Source organism: Theobroma cacao, chromosome 2 (genome assembly GCF_053813885.1).
Source record: "Theobroma cacao isolate CCN51 chromosome 2, ASM5381388v1, whole genome shotgun sequence".
In the NCBI taxonomy this organism is placed as follows: Eukaryota; Viridiplantae; Streptophyta; class Magnoliopsida; order Malvales; family Malvaceae; genus Theobroma; species Theobroma cacao.
Window position 1 is genome coordinate 5,118,419 of NC_142640.1, and position 17,974 is coordinate 5,136,392.

The following is a 17,974-nucleotide window of genomic DNA, read 5'->3' on the forward strand; positions in this document are numbered from 1 at the left end:
TAGCATCAACTTTCGCATCTCCCCGGTGAGCGACAGTTATTAAATCTCGCATTTCAAGAAAACATAGTTGGTTCCAACTCAAAACAATAAAAATATTATTTTCTAGCTCACAGGGGCATTTTCGTCAATTTTTTTTTAAAAAATTTTGAAATCCAAAAAATGTAATATGTAAGTGGAAACACATATTTCATAATTTAAATTAAATTTTGAAGTCTAAAACATTCGTTTAAAGTAAAATTATAGCTATTTGAATATAATAAAAACATTAAATAAAATATTCTATTTTCTTAAAACACAATATTTTCAAAGTCTTCCTAAAATAACTTTTGTAGCGTAAGAGTAAAATAAATTTATTCATATAGTAATAAAGATAATTAAAGTATGAAATTTCGTTTACAGTGACACGTGGGCCCCTAACTAACCAAGAAAGTGTAGAGCTACGAACCCTTACTTCTTATGATGCAACTTCGAGATTAATTCTCGTCTTAATCAACTATCAACAAACTGTCCTGAGCCTGAAAAATGGATAAGAAGAGGGGTGAGATTAAATAATCCCAGTGAGTAAACAATTACCATCAAAAGCATCTAAAGCCGAGTAGATGGAGATAATATAAAAACGTTATATCTCAATAATGTTCATAACACAAATTTCGTTTCAATCTATACCAAACAATTTATTTTCATCAAAATTTCTCGGCTTATGAATTTCTTAAACTTGGCCCCTGCCAAAATCATTCTCGCAGGTACCTTCGTCAAGGTATCCCACTGAGACCGCCAAGGCTGTTCAATGACCCATACCCATAAACATGTTTTCACATCTAACACACAGCCGTTCTTTGGCGTTGGCTGAGTCTCACTCTCACGTGGTGGCCCGAACGTGAGGTGCACTCAAATCATACCTTAGGAGATACTTCACCCAACATCTCCCCCCGAAGGTAAGTATATAATTGAGTTACCGTGCCCCTATCATAGGCAGTCCACGGAAACCCCCACCACTGCAGTGACCGTGAGGTGCATTCAAATCTTACTTCAGGAGATACTTCATCCAACATCTCCCCCCGGAGGTAAATATATAATTGGGTTACCGTGCTCCTCTCATTGGTAGTCCACGGAAACCCCCACCACTACAGTGACCATTTAATATACCACCAGACCCATAAAAATTTTAGTAGCATAATATGGTGAATAAAATGTAATTCAGTCTACCGAGACCAATCCAAAACTGTTCATATATTTCATGCCAACCCCAAAAATTTAGCCATCATGCTACCATAGTGTCATAAGCCCCAATTTCAATAACATATAAAATCATAAATTTCAACACAGTCTCCATATACTCAATTTTCCCAAAACAATATTTGATTTCAAAACCAATATAAATCTCATTTTTATTAAAAAACATTTTATTGGAAAACATAATATTTTATAATTTAAATTCACCATTCAATAAAAGCATCAAACAAGTATAATTACTCTAGATATTTAAGGCCATAAATTGTCCACTCATAGTTTTAGGAGTTGATGTATTCCTAATCCCAGTCTTCAAGCACAATTTCTGTACTTTTACCAGTGTAATTTGCTCACCACCTATCCACAATGTACAATACATAATTCACCACATCAATGCTTGACCATTATAAAATCAATTCAGGCTCGGTATATATGCATGATATGACATGCAACTTATCCGACTACCGCTTAAATGCGGTGCTAACCTAATTCGACCTATTACCCGATTAAATTACTAACGCGTCCAATTTAATCTCAAATTAATTTTTTTTCAGTTTCTATACCTCAATTGCACCCAAATTGACTTAATGTCCCTTAGTGTGGTGCAAATTATCAGTCCCGATAACAAATTACGAAAATATCCATAATGGGTAAAAATTCGTATTTTTGCTCCGAAAATTCCCATTATTTTTCTAAACTCATAATTCATCATTATTCATCATAATTGCTCAAGTAAACATCAAGATCATCAGCCAATATTCCCCTAAAAAATTCAGCCAATAATGGTAATGGAGGAAAATAAATTCTTTTCTTGTTGTTTTGTTTCTAAATATGCTAAACTAACTTAAAACACTAACATAATTTAAAATCAAATTAATCTAACAAGTTTCTCTCTCCTAACCCATTTTTCCAGAATTGAATTCATCCTCAAATTACATGATTCAACCATGGAAAATGATGGGAAATGCATGGGAAAGGTAAAGCACAAGTCAAAACCAAGAAATTTTACCTTTTGTCACTTGTTTCCTTGAATTTTCACCAAATTTTCCTTGAATTTCTCCCCCTAGGTTTTTGTTTTTCTTTTCCCCTTTGTTTTCTTGCTATGGCCGGCCATAATGAAGAGAAAATGGTGGTGTGGGCTGATTTTTATAGTTAAATAATATAATAATCTAAACTTGCCACATGTCACTACATTATTGGTCTATTTTTTATATTCTTATCTTTTAAGCTTTAAATCTCCACCACACATTATTCCTTAAAATATCCATAACTTAGATAAAATTCTCAAACTTATCCAAAGTCTTGGTGAAGTAATTTTTGAAATTTACACTTTTGCCCCCGTAAAAATCAAAAATTACATTTTTGCCCCAAAAACTGAAAAATTGTCCATAGACATATTTTTCATCCCTTATACTCATACCATTCTCCAATTTATCAAATGTGATCTAAATTCTCTCAAAATCTCAAATTTTGTCCGCGGGTGGAAAAATTACAATTTTGCCCCTAGATAGTGAAAATTTCGGTTTGACTCCGAATTGATCCTCGAACTCCTAATTACCGTTTTGAGTCATCCCTGAACTGTGAAACTCTTAATTTCACCTTAAAATTCCAATTTGAACTAGTTCGAGGCTTAATCGACTTAATGATACCATTAGGGGCAATATCGTCTTTTAACGATTTCTCGAACTTCTTAAATATACAAACATTCTATCGAGCATGTGAATGATATTATAATTATTTTACACAGCAGGGTTTGACATAACTATTCTTTATGGAGTATGTAATTGACTAGTCTTTTGCTTTTCCTTTACTCTTTTTGAAAGCTCATTTGAGTTAGTACTTCGCTATTGATATATCACATTTCTTTTCTTTTGCAATAATAATAATGTCATACGCTTGTTGCGTATTTATTCACATTTCATATTATTGTATGTGGTCAAAAGGGAACTCTCAACTTTACATCACGGAGATTAACTCTAACTTGATATAAAGAGATTAATTCAACCCTTAAAATAAGTAAGCGTAAAAGCTGCGGCCAATTCGTGAGTAATAAGCTAGGGCTAAGAAACGAGCGATAAAGATAGCGACTAATAGCATAACATCATTACAGCCAAATTATGAGCGATAAAGCTAGTGGCTGGAATATGAGTAATAAATTATGGTCAAAGAATAAGCGATAAAGCTTGCGACCAATAGAAAAATATCATTGCAGCCAAATATGAGCGGTAAAGCTTGCGGCTGAAGTAAGAGTGATAAACTATGGTCAAAGAATGAGCAATAAAGCTGGCGACCAATAATATAATATAATTACAGCCAAAATATAAGCGATAAAGCTAGCGCCTGAATATGATTTTTTTTTTAATGTCAAATTACATTTCATAAAGTAATGAAGAGTTAAAGTCATAGAAATATCATACATGATCAGGAAGCTGATTGTTCTGGACCTTGTTGTTCTCAATCAATAACTCTTCTGCTTGCATTTTCTTGTGGAATATTCCCTTCTGAAAAGGATCTCTTCTTTCTCTACCTCCTTCTTAAATTGCATTCACTGTTGGAGTATTCCTTCTATCGAAGCGAGTAGCTCCCTTTTGTCTGAAAACCGTATTATTGGTTCTTCGTGCCATTTCCACTAAGGTAGCAAAAGTCAAATTAAAGAGATTAACCTTATCTTAAGTAGAGAAGAAGAACTTCTCCTTGAACATCCACATCAATTGCATTTTCTCCATTTCTTTCATTCGCCTTAGTGTTTGTAACTACAGGTGCACTCTCATTAAGGTGTATAGGTTGGGCTTAAAAAGTGATGACAGTAGAGGATGCGAGTTGAGATATAGTATCCATCATTCACCTATTATTGTCCTCCAATGTTTGCATCCTCTCTTGAGAAGCTTGGATCATTCTCATCAGATCTTGAATGTAACAAGGAACAGGTGCATCTTGGTTGCTAGTGGACCTCTCCATTTTTTTCAATAACAAGAAATTGTAGCAATAAAAGTCTTACTTAATGCAATCACTCCTCCCTAGTGGAGTCGCCAAAATGTAAATGGGGTTTTTGTGAAGTATTGCAAACAAGTAAAAGGATGCGCCAGAGGCAACAGAGAGAAAGATTGAAGTAGTTCTTGAAATATTGAGTGTTATGGTAGGTGGAAGAGAACAATAAGAGAATTAGGGAATAGAATAAAATTAAAGAAATAATTTAAAGAGAGAAGCTCTCAAGTTGAGAATGTGTTAGCTCGAAGGGGGGAAAGAAGAGCCCCCTAAATGAATTATGAGGCTCTATATGTAGTGGTAAAAGTGGCGGTTACTCAAAAATAAACTTTAATGTGCCTAATGAATGACATTATTATGAAGAACATTAATGTGAGTAACCGTTACTGTAATTGGATGTAATAAGATTTGTTCTCAATTAAAAGGTAATAGAAAATAGGTGTACAAGAATAGGTATAAGAGAAGAAGCTGTACGAGAACAGGTACAAGAGAAGAAACTGTACATGAGAACAAGGTAGGAGGGTGAAACACTTATACTTCAGGAAAAGGTTAAGAGGACAACCTCTTAACTACCTCCATATCTGAGCCACCAAGCCAAACTCTTCGAAACATCCCAAGATGAAAGTAACCCATGAACCTTACCACTTATTACGAGTTGCTTTCACTGTCATCCAAGTAAAATGGTTATTCTATTCGAAGTAGCTGTTCTACTTGTATTAGTTGTTCCATATGGAGTAGTGTTTAACTTATTCTAGTTGTTCTGCTTTAAGTAGTACTTCACTTGTTATAGTTGTTCTGCAAGAAGTAGTGCTTCACTTGTTCTAGTTATTTTGCATGAAGTAGCACTTCACTTGTTCTAGTTATTTTGTATGAAGTAGCACTTCACTTGTTCACGTTGTTCTTTGTACAATATTATGTTGTAACATGATTTTTTAGAGAATAGGTACTAACCAAAATCAAGTATCTACAGGTGCCAAAAAATTCTCTTTGTCATCCATCTTTTTCCTTGAAAATTTGAAAAAAGAAATTTCGAAATTGTATAGCAAAGAGAAAGAAAAAAAATTAAAGACATGATTGTGAAATCTCAGTGCAAAGGGTTTTCCTTTTGCTTGAAAAACATAATCACCATAAATACGAGTAAAGGTTGGTTTTAAATTACTATTATGAATTTCCTAGCATTTATGTCAAGTTATACATAAAACATGACTTTTTTTTTTGAAAAAATTTTATAATATTTATTTTTAAATATTTCAATACATCATCAATGTATCAAACATAAATTTAAAATATATATCTGTGATGACTAAAGATCTTGACTCGAATAAGCTTATACACTCATATTTAAAGATGAAAAAAGGTAAATGATAGAAAGAAAATAAGTTGGATTTTGCATTCTTTTTTTTTTTTTTTTGTGGGGGGGTATTTGATAGGAGTAAAAAATGAGGGAGAAAAAGGAGAAATTAGAATTGTAAAATATTTATTTAATTTTTAATCATTAGACCTGAATTATTTTGTTAAAAAGAGATGGCATCATTAAAAACAATAGCAAGAAATGCTAACCCCTAGGCCAGGCAATAGAGGATGAACTTCTCCACTTCAATAGCAGAAGAAGAAACCTTTGCAGTAAATTATAAATGATTTTACCAAAATAATGAATTCAACAAGCTGGATTTGTTGAGCATAAAACTATCATGAGTGTCATCTTCGGCTTAGATCATTTCTTACCTGCAAAGAAAGGATCCATGGAGGCCTGATCATATCTCGTGCAATCTAGTTGGCGGAATGGCGGCCATGGAACTCGTTAAGGAGCCGTGAAGCTTCGTCGAGGACACGAGGTGAGTATGTTCATTGGAAAAATACCAATCTAGAAAACACAGCGCAACCTCCAGGGATTATTGTCAGTATTCCTAATGACTTTTGACTTGGTCTAAGCAAAAAGAACTAACAAAAATGGTTGATTTTACTTTTAAAACGAACTAACAAAGATGGTAACAATTACAATACAAAAATTTTAATCAGTCCACGAAGCTTGTTAATTTGCAAGTTGGGGGTTTTAGTTTAATCCTTCTTCTGGAAACAACGACTAAATCTGTGGACGAGGAGCTGCCACGAGTAAATCTGGCCCTACATCCGATAGTCGAACAACGGAATACTTCCCAGTTGGCTTCCTATTTTAATTTTTTTTCTCTCTTTTAACGCAAATTAATATTTTTTGTCCTTAGTAGGCATTGACCCAAACTAAATGATGATTAGGATTGCTGCTGTAGAATTCAGGTCAGCGGTTAAACTTCGTACACTATTTCGTTGGTAACAAGGAAAGTCATAGGAAAAAAGAAGTGCAATGAAAATAATATTTCTTTGGTTCTCTTATTTTGTTTGATATAAGAAAGAAATATAAGGGAGGAAAGAAAATAAATGAATTTATGCTTTTTTTTTTAAATCTGATCTTTTAAAATTGAGAAAAAAATTCTTTCTATTTAAATTAATTATTTTGTTTACAGCTAAGCTTTAGACATGAAAAGTCAAAATTTGACAACTTAGCCCAGCCTGAAAATAAACCAGGGAGCCAGAGTTTTTTGGTTCTGCGGTTTCTTCGGTGCTGAGCTAATTTCAAGGCTCCCATGCAAAAGAAGCAAGCATCACAGAGATTGAGCATACGAGTGGATTAGCAGGAAGGAAAAAGGTAGTAATTTTCAGTACTGCATCTTCATCTGTTTGGAATTAAGAAAAAGGAAGCCCCTTGACAGTATTAAATTCCCCAAGTCTTGGTCAATTTTAAATAATGTTGATGGTCTTCTTCCTATCAACTTCATCTGTTTGAAATAAAGAAAAAGCCCCTTGATAGTATTAAATTCCCCAAGTCTTGGTCAATTTTAAATAATGTTAATGGTCTTCTTCCTAGCAACTTCATCTGTTTGGAATTAAGAAAAAGCCCCTTGATAGTACTAAATTCCCCAAGTCTTGGTCAATTTTAAATAATGTTGATGGTCTTCTTCCTACCAACTTGTATAGAACACAGAATACATGCTTCAATCATCTCCTAATTTTATAATAAAGACATGTGGAAGAAGTTATATATACCTTTCTACCTCTCAGGTTTTTAATGCCATGGAAAAGAATCTGCATTATTGTTCTGTTATGATGGTTAAAATTAAATAATTGAAAAGAAAAATTTACAATGATTTACTCGAGAGCATCACCTGAAATTGAGCATTTTAAACCTTTGACCATATGACAGTTTCCACCTCTTAAAACTTTCCAGCAATATCATATATATATATATATATATATGTAAGAACTTGTATCTTACAAAAGTCTATCCATCGCAAATTGAATCCCACAAAATGTATCCGACAATGAATGATCATCCAAGCTATTCATATGACAGCCATATGGGTCCTGTCCCAGCTTCAGGAGTTCCGGACCCTAGCCCTGCACAGCCTTATCCTGTTCACCATCATGCATATATCTCCAACAGCTTGCCCCGGGCTCCCCCGGCTCCTGTATCCGGGCAGTGGACATCTGGTCTTTGCCATTGTTTCGATGACCCTGTCAATTGTAAGCAGATAAAAACTCTCTAGCTTGACCATTTATGTGTTTCAGCTGAAACCCTTTATTTTGCTTATTTCAAACTTCTTCTTTCTTTTCAAATTTTTGTCAGGCGTGATTACTTGCGTTTGTCCTTGCATCACTTTTGGACAGATTACTGAGATCGTGAACAGAGGATCCAAATGTTAGTTTACTTAGCAACCAACTTCAAAAAGATGTTGAAAGATTTCATGATGATCATCTTTAATTAGCTTAAACTTTTTATTTTTGATGGCGGGTGTTTGCAGCTTGTGTTTCAAGGGGTTTGCTGTTTGGGCTGCTGGCTTTAACCGGCTGTGCTTGCTTTTATTCATGCTTCTATCGCTCAAAGCTAAGGGGACAGTATGACTTACAAGAGGAACCATGCACTGATTGCCTAGTTCACTTCTGCTGTTGGTCATGTGCTCTCTGTCAAGAATACAGAGAGCTCAAGAATCGTGGGTTTGACATGGGGATAGGTAACACTTTTTCAGCTCATCAGTCGATATAAAATGTGTAAAAAAAATAAATCACTAGCCTTGATACTATAACAATTTCACTTTCTAGCTTATGTTATATGGTAGTGACTGGTAAGAATTTGTGTGACACTTGCTAATAGGTTTCTCCCCCACCCTTTGTGGTCAAACTATTCTTTTTCTGATGCATTTAGGAGTTTTGATTCTGGTTTTTGAGTAGAAATCCTTGTCTGGCTTAAACTAGTGTAGCAGTTCTGTACATATGTCCAAGTCTATCCTTTTTTCCTTCTGTAATGGCATGCAATCTGTAGATTGACTTAAAAGCAGTTTTATTATCAACCATGAATATTTAGCCAAGACATGAGATGAATTCTCCTTGTTTGAACAAAGTATGTTAGAAAATTTTGATATTACATCCTGGATTAGTGATCCTTTTCTTCAAGCATTAGTAAGGTTTGACGAATGCTAGTTTTTTAGCATATTTTTAGAAAAAAAAAACAAATTAAATAACTGTGTAGTAGGGTGCATATCTATTTGTCTATCTAACTTTATATTTGACTATAGAAAAAAAATATACTACTACAATATATATTTCTAATAAATGTCCCCTAAAGGCTAAATTTGCAATAATAAACCATCTACAAAAGTTTATTATTGCAACATGAATAACGAACAATGTGACAGGATGACTAGGTCAACATGATCCCGATTATGCATCTTCAAGGATGAAGACGTCCTATCAGCTAATCATAAAATCAACCCACAAAACTTAGTTAATCATTATATTTGGATTTGTCTCCATTAGTATGAAACCGAAAATCACCCATGTTGAAATTTTTTTTAAATCTTATTAAATAAATTAAAAAAACCACTTGTTAGGTTGATTCTAGTATGTTTATTTATTTTATTTAGTTTCGTGCATTGACTTGAAACTTAGTAGTTTTACTACTGCTAGTATTATCTAATGTAATATTTTTTTTTTTATTTTTTGTCTTTTTGGATTGTTGGAAATGAAGGTTGGGAAGCCAACATGGACAGACAAAAGCGTGGAGTTACGGTGGCTCCTATAGTAATTCCCGGAATGGCAAGATGATAATTAACATCTTTTATTACGTCTCATAGCTGACTTGGCTTCGCTGCTGCTGCTGCTGCCTCCCTCTGTGTGCTTGTGAAGCTCCCTGTTTTTGTTGTACATATGCTATTTGCCTCCCATTTGGTGTGTGCTTTATCCATCTGATATTTGCAACAGATTAAAAACAAAATGAATAGAGGTTGTGCCTTGAGAAAACAGGTTCAATCAAATTTAGTTTCGAAATGCTTCTCGAATTCCTACAAATGTTCGTCTTTTTTATGAAATTCAGTCACATAAAGATTGTGTTGGGTTCAAACATATATCACGGATTTCACGTTAGTAAAAGATGGGGTGTATTTTGGATATGTAAACATAGGTTTTCTATCAATTATCAGGCATATATTTTGAGTTGAGAATGTGAACTCGTGATTTATAAGTTTACTTAAGTTTTATTTTCAGAGTTTAAGGTCGTACGAGATTGCTAACTACAGCTCGTGACATTTGGTACTAAAACAGACTTGAATCTTCATTGATGGAAAGCTCTTATGAGAGATACAAAAGTTGAGGTAGACTCGGATTAGTGTAAGAGTCTTTCTCTTCTACTGGTAAAGAGCCAGTGCAATCAGGCTGTATGAGACTGGGTTTAAGTTTCAAGTTGTGACATTTGATATAAGAGCAAACCTGGATCTTTACTTATGTAAGGCCGTTATGAGAGATATGAAGGTCAAGATAGATCTAGATTATTGTAAGAGTCTCTTTCTTTTATGAGTAAAGAGCCAATACAACGAGAGCGTGGGATAGAATGTCACGGATCCTACATCAATAAGAGATGAGGTGGATTTTGAGTATATAAACATGTGTTTTTCACTATCTGTCAAACATGTTTTTTGAGTTGGGAACGTTAGTTCATGATTTATAGACTTAACTCTATTTTTAGAGTTTAAGCCACATGAGGTTAGACTTAAATTCCAAGCTGTGACACATAGCCCATGCTCAAGTTCAACTTAACCCACAAGCTCGCCTTATTAACACCTTTGATCCACTGATAAACTTATAAATAGATTGTTGAATTTTATACCAAATATAATAAACTAATAATAACTCTCAAAAAATATAATTAACCATATAATAAATGAAGTACGTATATCACAAATATAAAATTTAGACATAACGCTAAAATAAGTCCTTAAACTATTTAAAAATATTCAAATAAGCTCTTATTTTTTTATTACGTTTAATTAAAACTCTCTACTTTTATTTTCAGTTAAAGAAACCACAAATAATTTGATTAATTGTCATTAGTAAAAATATCATTTGTCATTTTATATTCACATGGCACTGACTTGACATTGATATGAAGGGTGAAAAATGTCATATGATCATGTTATTATATCAAATTAACATGTCATATCATCATCAATTATGATATGCCATATTATAATCAATTATGATATGTCACATTATAATCAATTATGATATTTTAACACTCTACATCAGCATCAGACGACATAAAATAACAAATGTTATTTTGACTTAGTTAATCATTAGTTATAAAAGTTTATTTAATTCAAAATAAAAAATACAAGAATTTATTTGACTCAAAATAGAAGAACAAAAATATGATTAGATACAATAAAAGTATAAGGACTTATTTGAATTTTTTTGAATAATTTAGAGATTTTTTTATATATTATGCCTGAAATTTAATAAATTAAAACTTATAAATATATAAAATCATGGTAGAATTAGATAAGTATTGTTGAAGTGTTTAGATTGTGACGCGACTATCTCGCTCTCTTTTAATAGGATTCGCCATAGTAATTCAATGCTAAAACGATGTAGTGGTTCATCTTCAACGTGTTATTCCCGAGAGGCAACAGCCCAACATATACCTTCGTGGTGAACACTACAGTAAGTTTAAACTTACTGTAAGGTCAATTAATAAAAATTTTAAAAAATAATAAAAATCGGTATAATAGGTTAACAGGTAAACAACATATTTAATTTTTGAACTTATCTATTTTAAGATAATAACGTAGATATTTTTTAAACTTAGTTTATTTTAAGTTATTAAACTTTTAAATTTATTTTATTTTTATTATAAATTATAAAAGTATTATTATTTTCATATTAAAATTAAATTTATTTACGTTAGCTCTTATACTTTTACATTAAGATTTTAAATCTGATTATTACACCTTCGTAAGATTTTACGTCAGTACTTATAACTTTACGACAAACCCTTCTAATAGTAACTTTAAACTGTAATTATTATTATCTTTATTATTCTTTATTTAAAAATTAAAATTTGTATATCGTTAAACACTTTTAATCTGAGAATATAAATTTAAATATTATATTTTCATTAAATTGAGATTATTTTTACTTAATTGACTTGTTATGTTAACTTTCACACATTTACGTTAAGATTTAAAATTTAGTTATTCTACATTTACAAGTTTTTACGTCAATTCTTACTGTTTTACGTCAAAACTTTTTCATGTCAACTTTGAATTATCATTATTTTTACCCTTGCTATTCTTTATCTAAAAATTAAAATTTGCACATCGTTAAACACTTTTAATCCAAAAATATAAATTTAAATATTTATTTTTCATTAAATTGAGATTATTTTTACTTAATTGACTTGTTATGTTAACTCTCACACATTTATGTTAAGATTTAAAATTTATTTATTCCACCTTTACAAGTTTTTACGTCAATTCTTACAGTTTTTACGTCAATTCTTACAGTTTTACGTCAAGACTTTTTCATGCCAACCTTGAATTAGAATTATTTTTATCCTTATTATTCTTTATTTAAAAATTAAAATTTGTACATCGTTAAACACTTTTAATCCTAAAATATAATTTTAAATATTTAGTTGTCATCAAATTGAAATTATTTTTACTTAATTGACTTTTTACGTTAACTCTCACATATTTACGTTAAGATTTAAAATTTAGTTATTCCACATTTACAAGTTTTTACGTCAATTCTTACTGTTTTACGTCAAGTCTTTTTCATGTCAACTTTGAATTATCATTATTTTTACCCTTACTATTCTTTATTTAAAAATTAAAATTTGCACATCGTTAAACACTTTTAATCCAAAAATATAAATTTAAATATTTATTTTTCATTAAATTGAGATTATTTTTACTTAATTGACTTGTTACGTTAACTCTCACATATTTATTTTAAGATTTAAAATTGAGTTATTTCACCTTTACAAGTTTTTATGTCAATTCTTACTATTTTACGTCAAGGCTTTTTCATGTCAACTTTGAATTATTATTATTTTTATCCTTACTATTCTTTATTTAAAAATTAAAATTTGCACATCGTTAAACACTTTTAATCCGAAAATATAAATATAAATATTTATTTTTCATTAAATTGAGATTATTTTTACTTAATTAACTTGTTACGTTAACTCTCACATATTTACGTTAAGATTTAAAATTTAGTTATTCCACATTTACAAGTTTTTACGTCAATTCTTACTGTTTTACGTCAAGGCTTTTTCATGTTAACTTTGAATTATCATTATTTTTACCCTTACTATTTTTTATTTAAAAACTAAAATTTGCACATCATTAAACACTTTTAATCCAAAAATATAAATTTAAATATTTATTTTTCATTAAATTGAGATTATTTTTACTTAATTGACTTGTTACGTTAACTCTCACATATTTATGTTAAGATTTAAAATTTAGTTATTCCACCTTTACAAGTTTTTATGTCAATTCTTACTGTTTTACATCAAATCTTTTTCATATCAACTTTGAATTATCATTATTTTTACCCTTACAATTCTTTATTTAAAAATTAAAATTTGCACATCGTTAAACACTTTTAATCCAAAAATATAAATTTAAATATTTATTTGTCATTAAATTGAGATTATTTTTACTTAATTGACTTGTTACGTTAACTCTCACACATTTACGTTAAGATTTAAAATTTAGTTATTCCACTTTTACAAATTTTTACGTCAGTTCTTACTGTTTTACATCAAGTCTTTTCCATGTCATCTTTGAATTATCATTATTTTTACCCTTATTGTTTTTTATTTAAAAATTAAAATTTGCACATCGTTAAACACTTTTAATCCGAAAATATAAATTTAAATATTTATTTTTCATTAAATTGATATTATTTTTACTTAATTAACTTGTTACGTTAACTCTCACACATTTACGTTAAGATTTAAAATTTAGTTATTCCACCTTTACAAGTTTTTACGTCAATTCTTACAGTTTTACGTCAAGACTTTTCCATGTCAACCTTGAATTAGAATTATTTTTATCCTTATTATTTTTTATTTAAAAATTAAAATTTGTATATCGTTAAACACTTTTAATCTGAGAAAATAAATTTAAATATTTAATTTTCATTAAATTGAGATTATTTTTACTTAATTGACTTGTTACATTAACTCTCACACATTTACGTTAAGATTTAAAATTTAGTTATTCTACCTTTACAAGTTTTTACGTTAATTCTTACTGTTTTACGTCAAAACTTTTTCATGTCAACTTTGAATTATCATTATTTTTACCTTTACTATTCTTTATTTAAAAATTAAAATTTGCACATCGTTAAACACTTTTAATCTGAAAATATAAATTTAAATATTTATTTGTTATTAAATTGAGATTATTTTACTTAATTGACTTGTTACGTTAACTCTCACACATTTGCGTTAAGATTTAAAACTTAGTTATTCCACCTTTATAAGTTTTTACGTCAATTCTTATTATTTTACGTCAAGTTTTTTTCATGTCAACTTTGAATTATCATTATTTTTACCCTTACTGTTTTTTATTTAAAAATTAAAATTTGCACATCGTTAAACACTTTTAATCTGAAAATATAAATTTAAATATTTATTTGTTATTAAATTGAGATTATTTTACTTAATTGACTTGTTACGTTAACTCTCACACATTTGCGTTAAGATTTAAAATTTAGTTATTCCACCTTTACAAGTTTTTACGTCAAATCTTTTCATGTCAATTTTGAATTATCATTAATTTTACCCTTACTATTCTTTATTTAAAAATTAAAATTTGCACATCGTTAAACACTTTTAATCCGAAAATATAAATTTAAATATTTATTTTTCATTAAATTGAGATTATTTTTTCTTAATTGACTTGTTACGTTAACTCTCACACATTTACGTTAAGATTTAAAATTTAGTTATTCCAGTTTTACAAGTTTTTACGTCAATTCTTACTGTTTTACATCAAGTCTTTTCCATGTCAACTTTGAATTATCATTATTTTTACCCTTATTGTTTTTTATTTAAAAATTAAAATTTGCACATCGTTAAACACTTTTAATCCGAAAATATAAATTTAAATATTTATTTTTCATTAAATTGAGATTATTTTTATTTAATTGACTTGTTACGTTAACTTTCACACATTCACGTTAAGATTTAAAATTTAGTTATTTCACCTTTACAAGTTTTTACGTCAATTCTTACTGTTTTACGTCAAGTCTTTTCCATGTCAACTTTGAATTATCATTATTTTTACCCTTACTATTCTTTATTTAAAAATTAAAATTTGCACATCATTAAACACTTTTAATCCGAAAATATAAATTTAAATATTTATTTTTTATTAAATTGATATTATTTTACTTAATTGACTTGTTATGTTAACTCTCACACATTTACGTTAAGATTTAAAATTTAATTATTTCACCTTTACAAGTTTTTACGTCAATTATTACAGTTTTACGTCAAGTCTTTTTCATGTCAATTTTGAATTATCATTATTTTTACCCTTACTATTCTTTATTTAAAAATTAAAATTTACACATCGTTAAACACTTTTAATCCAAAAATATAAATTTAAATATTTATTTTTCATGAAATTGAGATTATTTTTACGTTAACTCTTACACACTTACGTTAAGATTTAAAATTTAGTTATTTATCTTTTATGAGTTTTTATGTCAATTCTTATTACTTTACGTTAATGATTTTTAATCGTACCGTTTAGGTTATTTAATGACAACTTTAATTAAATTACATGTGTTTTATTTTTGTTATTATGCATTTTTAATTTTGATTTTCTAATTTGTTATAGTGTCAATCCTATAAATGTGAAATTTCCACCACTGAATAAAAGCAAAGCAAATAAACGGTTTTTATTAAAACCCTAAAAAAAAGTCCATCAAAGGAAGGAGTTTCCCCAGTGAAGGAATTTTCTGCCAGAGGTTGGAGGTGGACGACTCTCATATTCACGTTCAATAACTGGACAATTTTGCTGTATTAGCTTTACAACAGCAAGCCCATCCTTTGTCAAATAGTTTGCAGATCAAGATACTATACCAAAGCTTTACAGGTATGAGCTTTTCCCCTTATGGCCTATTAAATTTTCATTTATCCTTTTTATTTTCCCTTGATTCTTAATGTGAGTCTGTTTTCAAAATTTTTTGCAACCGGTCAAAACAGAAATTTTATTTATTTTTGCATGGCAAGAATGTGCGTCAAGTAGCATAACAATTCTTGATTAGTCTTTTTCTTCTGTGTTTGCATAATTTCAGCATCAGACTTTTTCACTTCACGCCAAATAATTATCATAGGAAATGGCCGTACGCCTTACCTTACCAGTATTCAGAACCTTTCTCATGCTCCTAACTAGTTCCGTTATGGTCTCCTTAGCCCCGTTGGTTTATTGTCTTCGATGGCCCTTTACCCTTGTCTTCTATCCTGTTGTTTTCAGCCCCAGACAGATCCAGGAAAATTTTGTTGGCCAAGCAAATGAGACTTTGAATTTATTCCTGGCATCTGTGAATTACAAACTCAATGATAAATATGCATCAACTTCTAGAGAACCTAAATTGTTTAAAAAAATGAACAGAAAATAGTATTGAAGATGAAAATAAGGTCTGCACATTTGCATTCGATTTCAATGTATTTATATATTGTAGAAGTGTAGGACTTGATAGATTGTTACAGAAATAAAATCTTATTAGAAAATATGTTGATCTCTTGAGATATTGAAGAGATTGTTAGAGAAATAAAATCTTATTAGAAAATATCTTATTAACTATTTTAATTTTCGAACACTTTTCAAGTCGTCTGTGTCTAACCGCTATTGGTATTTAACCTTCCTTGTGACTTGCTCTAAAAATCTAAAGGGGAAGGCAATGACTTGTACCCTCGGAATTGCACTTGAATGAGACTTGTAAGTTTGCTTTGCTAGTGATGGAATGGACAACCATGTTTTCTATAATTTCTCCAATATTATTATAGTGTAGTAAGTTTTTTATTTAATATTTCATGAGTATTTAAGGTTGTAATTATATATTTTTTATGTTTAATATGTGTAGGTTAATGGAGAATAAAGAAAATAATTTGTTAGATGCAAAATATTTGCATAAACTTTCAAAAGATGATATACTGGGTTTGGAGTTTGATGATTTAGAAGATGTTTATGAATTTTATAAAGCATATGCTTGTGCAATGGGCTTTGGTGTTCGTAAAGGTGGCTGTAGGCGAAACAAAGATGGAATTGAAGTTATGAAGCATTTTGCTTGTTCAAAGGAAGGACATAAGGCTGAAAAAAGGGAAAAGCTAGAAAATCGGGCCCAAGAGCCTAAAAGGTCATCTAGAATAGATTGCAAGGCTAACATTCGGGTCATTTTGAACAAAGATATAGGAAAATGGTATGTTTCACATTGTGAACTTGAACATAATCATCAGATGGTAAATCCCGCTCAAATATGTTTCATTCGTTCGAATAGGCAAATTAAAGTAGCCGATGTCTGTGAAGCAAAAGCTATGAAAGTTGCAGGTATCAAAACATGTCAAGTAATGAATGTTTTTGCAGCTCAAGCAGGGGGCATTCAAAATGTTGGTTTTACTCGTGAAGATTTTTATAATCGTATGGCAGCCGAAAGACATGCTGAAGTCAATAATGGTGATGTTCAAGCGACGCTGTTATATTTTGGAGTGAAAAAAGAAATAGATAATGGCTTCTACATGAAGCATACGACTTATGATGATAACAAACTGAAGAATTTATTTTGGGTTGATTCGATATCAAGATCAAATTATGCTTGTTTCGGTGATGTTTTGGCATTTGACACAACTTCTAAGAAAAACACATTTAATTTGCCTCTTTTGGTTTTCATTGGTGTGAACCATCATCATATGACCACCATTTTTGCATTAGCATTCTTCACAAATGAAGATGCTAAAAGCTATATATGGGCTTTGACCACATTTTTGGAATGTATGATGAACAAAAAGCCAATATCTGTGGTTACTGATGGGGACCGAGCTATGAGAAAGGCATTGAAAATGGTGTTCCCTGGAGTACGACACAGGCTATGCTCTTGGCATCTTGCCCCGTAATGCCCAAGCAAACATACCACTACTTGGATTCATTCAGAATTTTAAAGCTTGCATGAAATCTTGGTGGACGATGGATAGCTTTGAAAGAGAATGGAAAGAGATGGTAAAAAAGTTTGCATTACAAGGACATCAATGGATAGATGAGATGTATAAAAAGAAGCATATGTGGGCGCAATCACACTTGAGTGCTCATTTCTTCGGAACAATTACAAGTACATCATGTTGCGAAAGTTTGAATTCTTTTATAGCTTCTCTTGC

General features: G+C 30.4%; 2 protein-coding genes and 1 long non-coding RNA gene across 3 annotated transcripts; 2 read left to right on the forward strand and 1 right to left on the reverse strand.

Annotated features, from left to right (window-relative positions):
- Nucleotides 1-324: 324 nt before the first annotated feature.
- LOC148763953 (uncharacterized) lies at nt 325-2,336 on the reverse strand. Its single transcript, XR_016024776.1, has 2 exons — nt 2,240-2,336; nt 325-515 (listed from the first exon to the last, which is right to left on the reverse strand). It is a non-coding gene; the product is annotated as an uncharacterized LOC148763953 (long non-coding RNA).
- Nucleotides 2,337-7,504: 5,168 nt separating this feature from the next.
- On the forward strand, nt 7,505-9,752 carry LOC18607924 (protein PLANT CADMIUM RESISTANCE 2-like). The gene is made up of 4 exons (XM_007042348.3): nt 7,505-7,773; nt 7,877-7,948; nt 8,052-8,261; nt 9,275-9,752. The coding sequence occupies exons 1-4, from the start codon at nt 7,560-7,562 to the stop codon at nt 9,349-9,351; spliced, it is 573 nt and encodes a 190-aa protein (XP_007042410.3). The 5' UTR covers nt 7,505-7,559; the 3' UTR covers nt 9,352-9,752.
- Nucleotides 9,753-16,693: 6,941 nt separating this feature from the next.
- On the forward strand, nt 16,694-17,716 carry LOC18607928 (protein FAR1-RELATED SEQUENCE 5-like). The gene has a single exon (XM_088803333.1). The coding sequence runs from the start codon at nt 16,694-16,696 to the stop codon at nt 17,714-17,716; it is 1,023 nt and encodes a 340-aa protein (XP_088659459.1).
- Nucleotides 17,717-17,974: the final 258 nt, after the last annotated feature.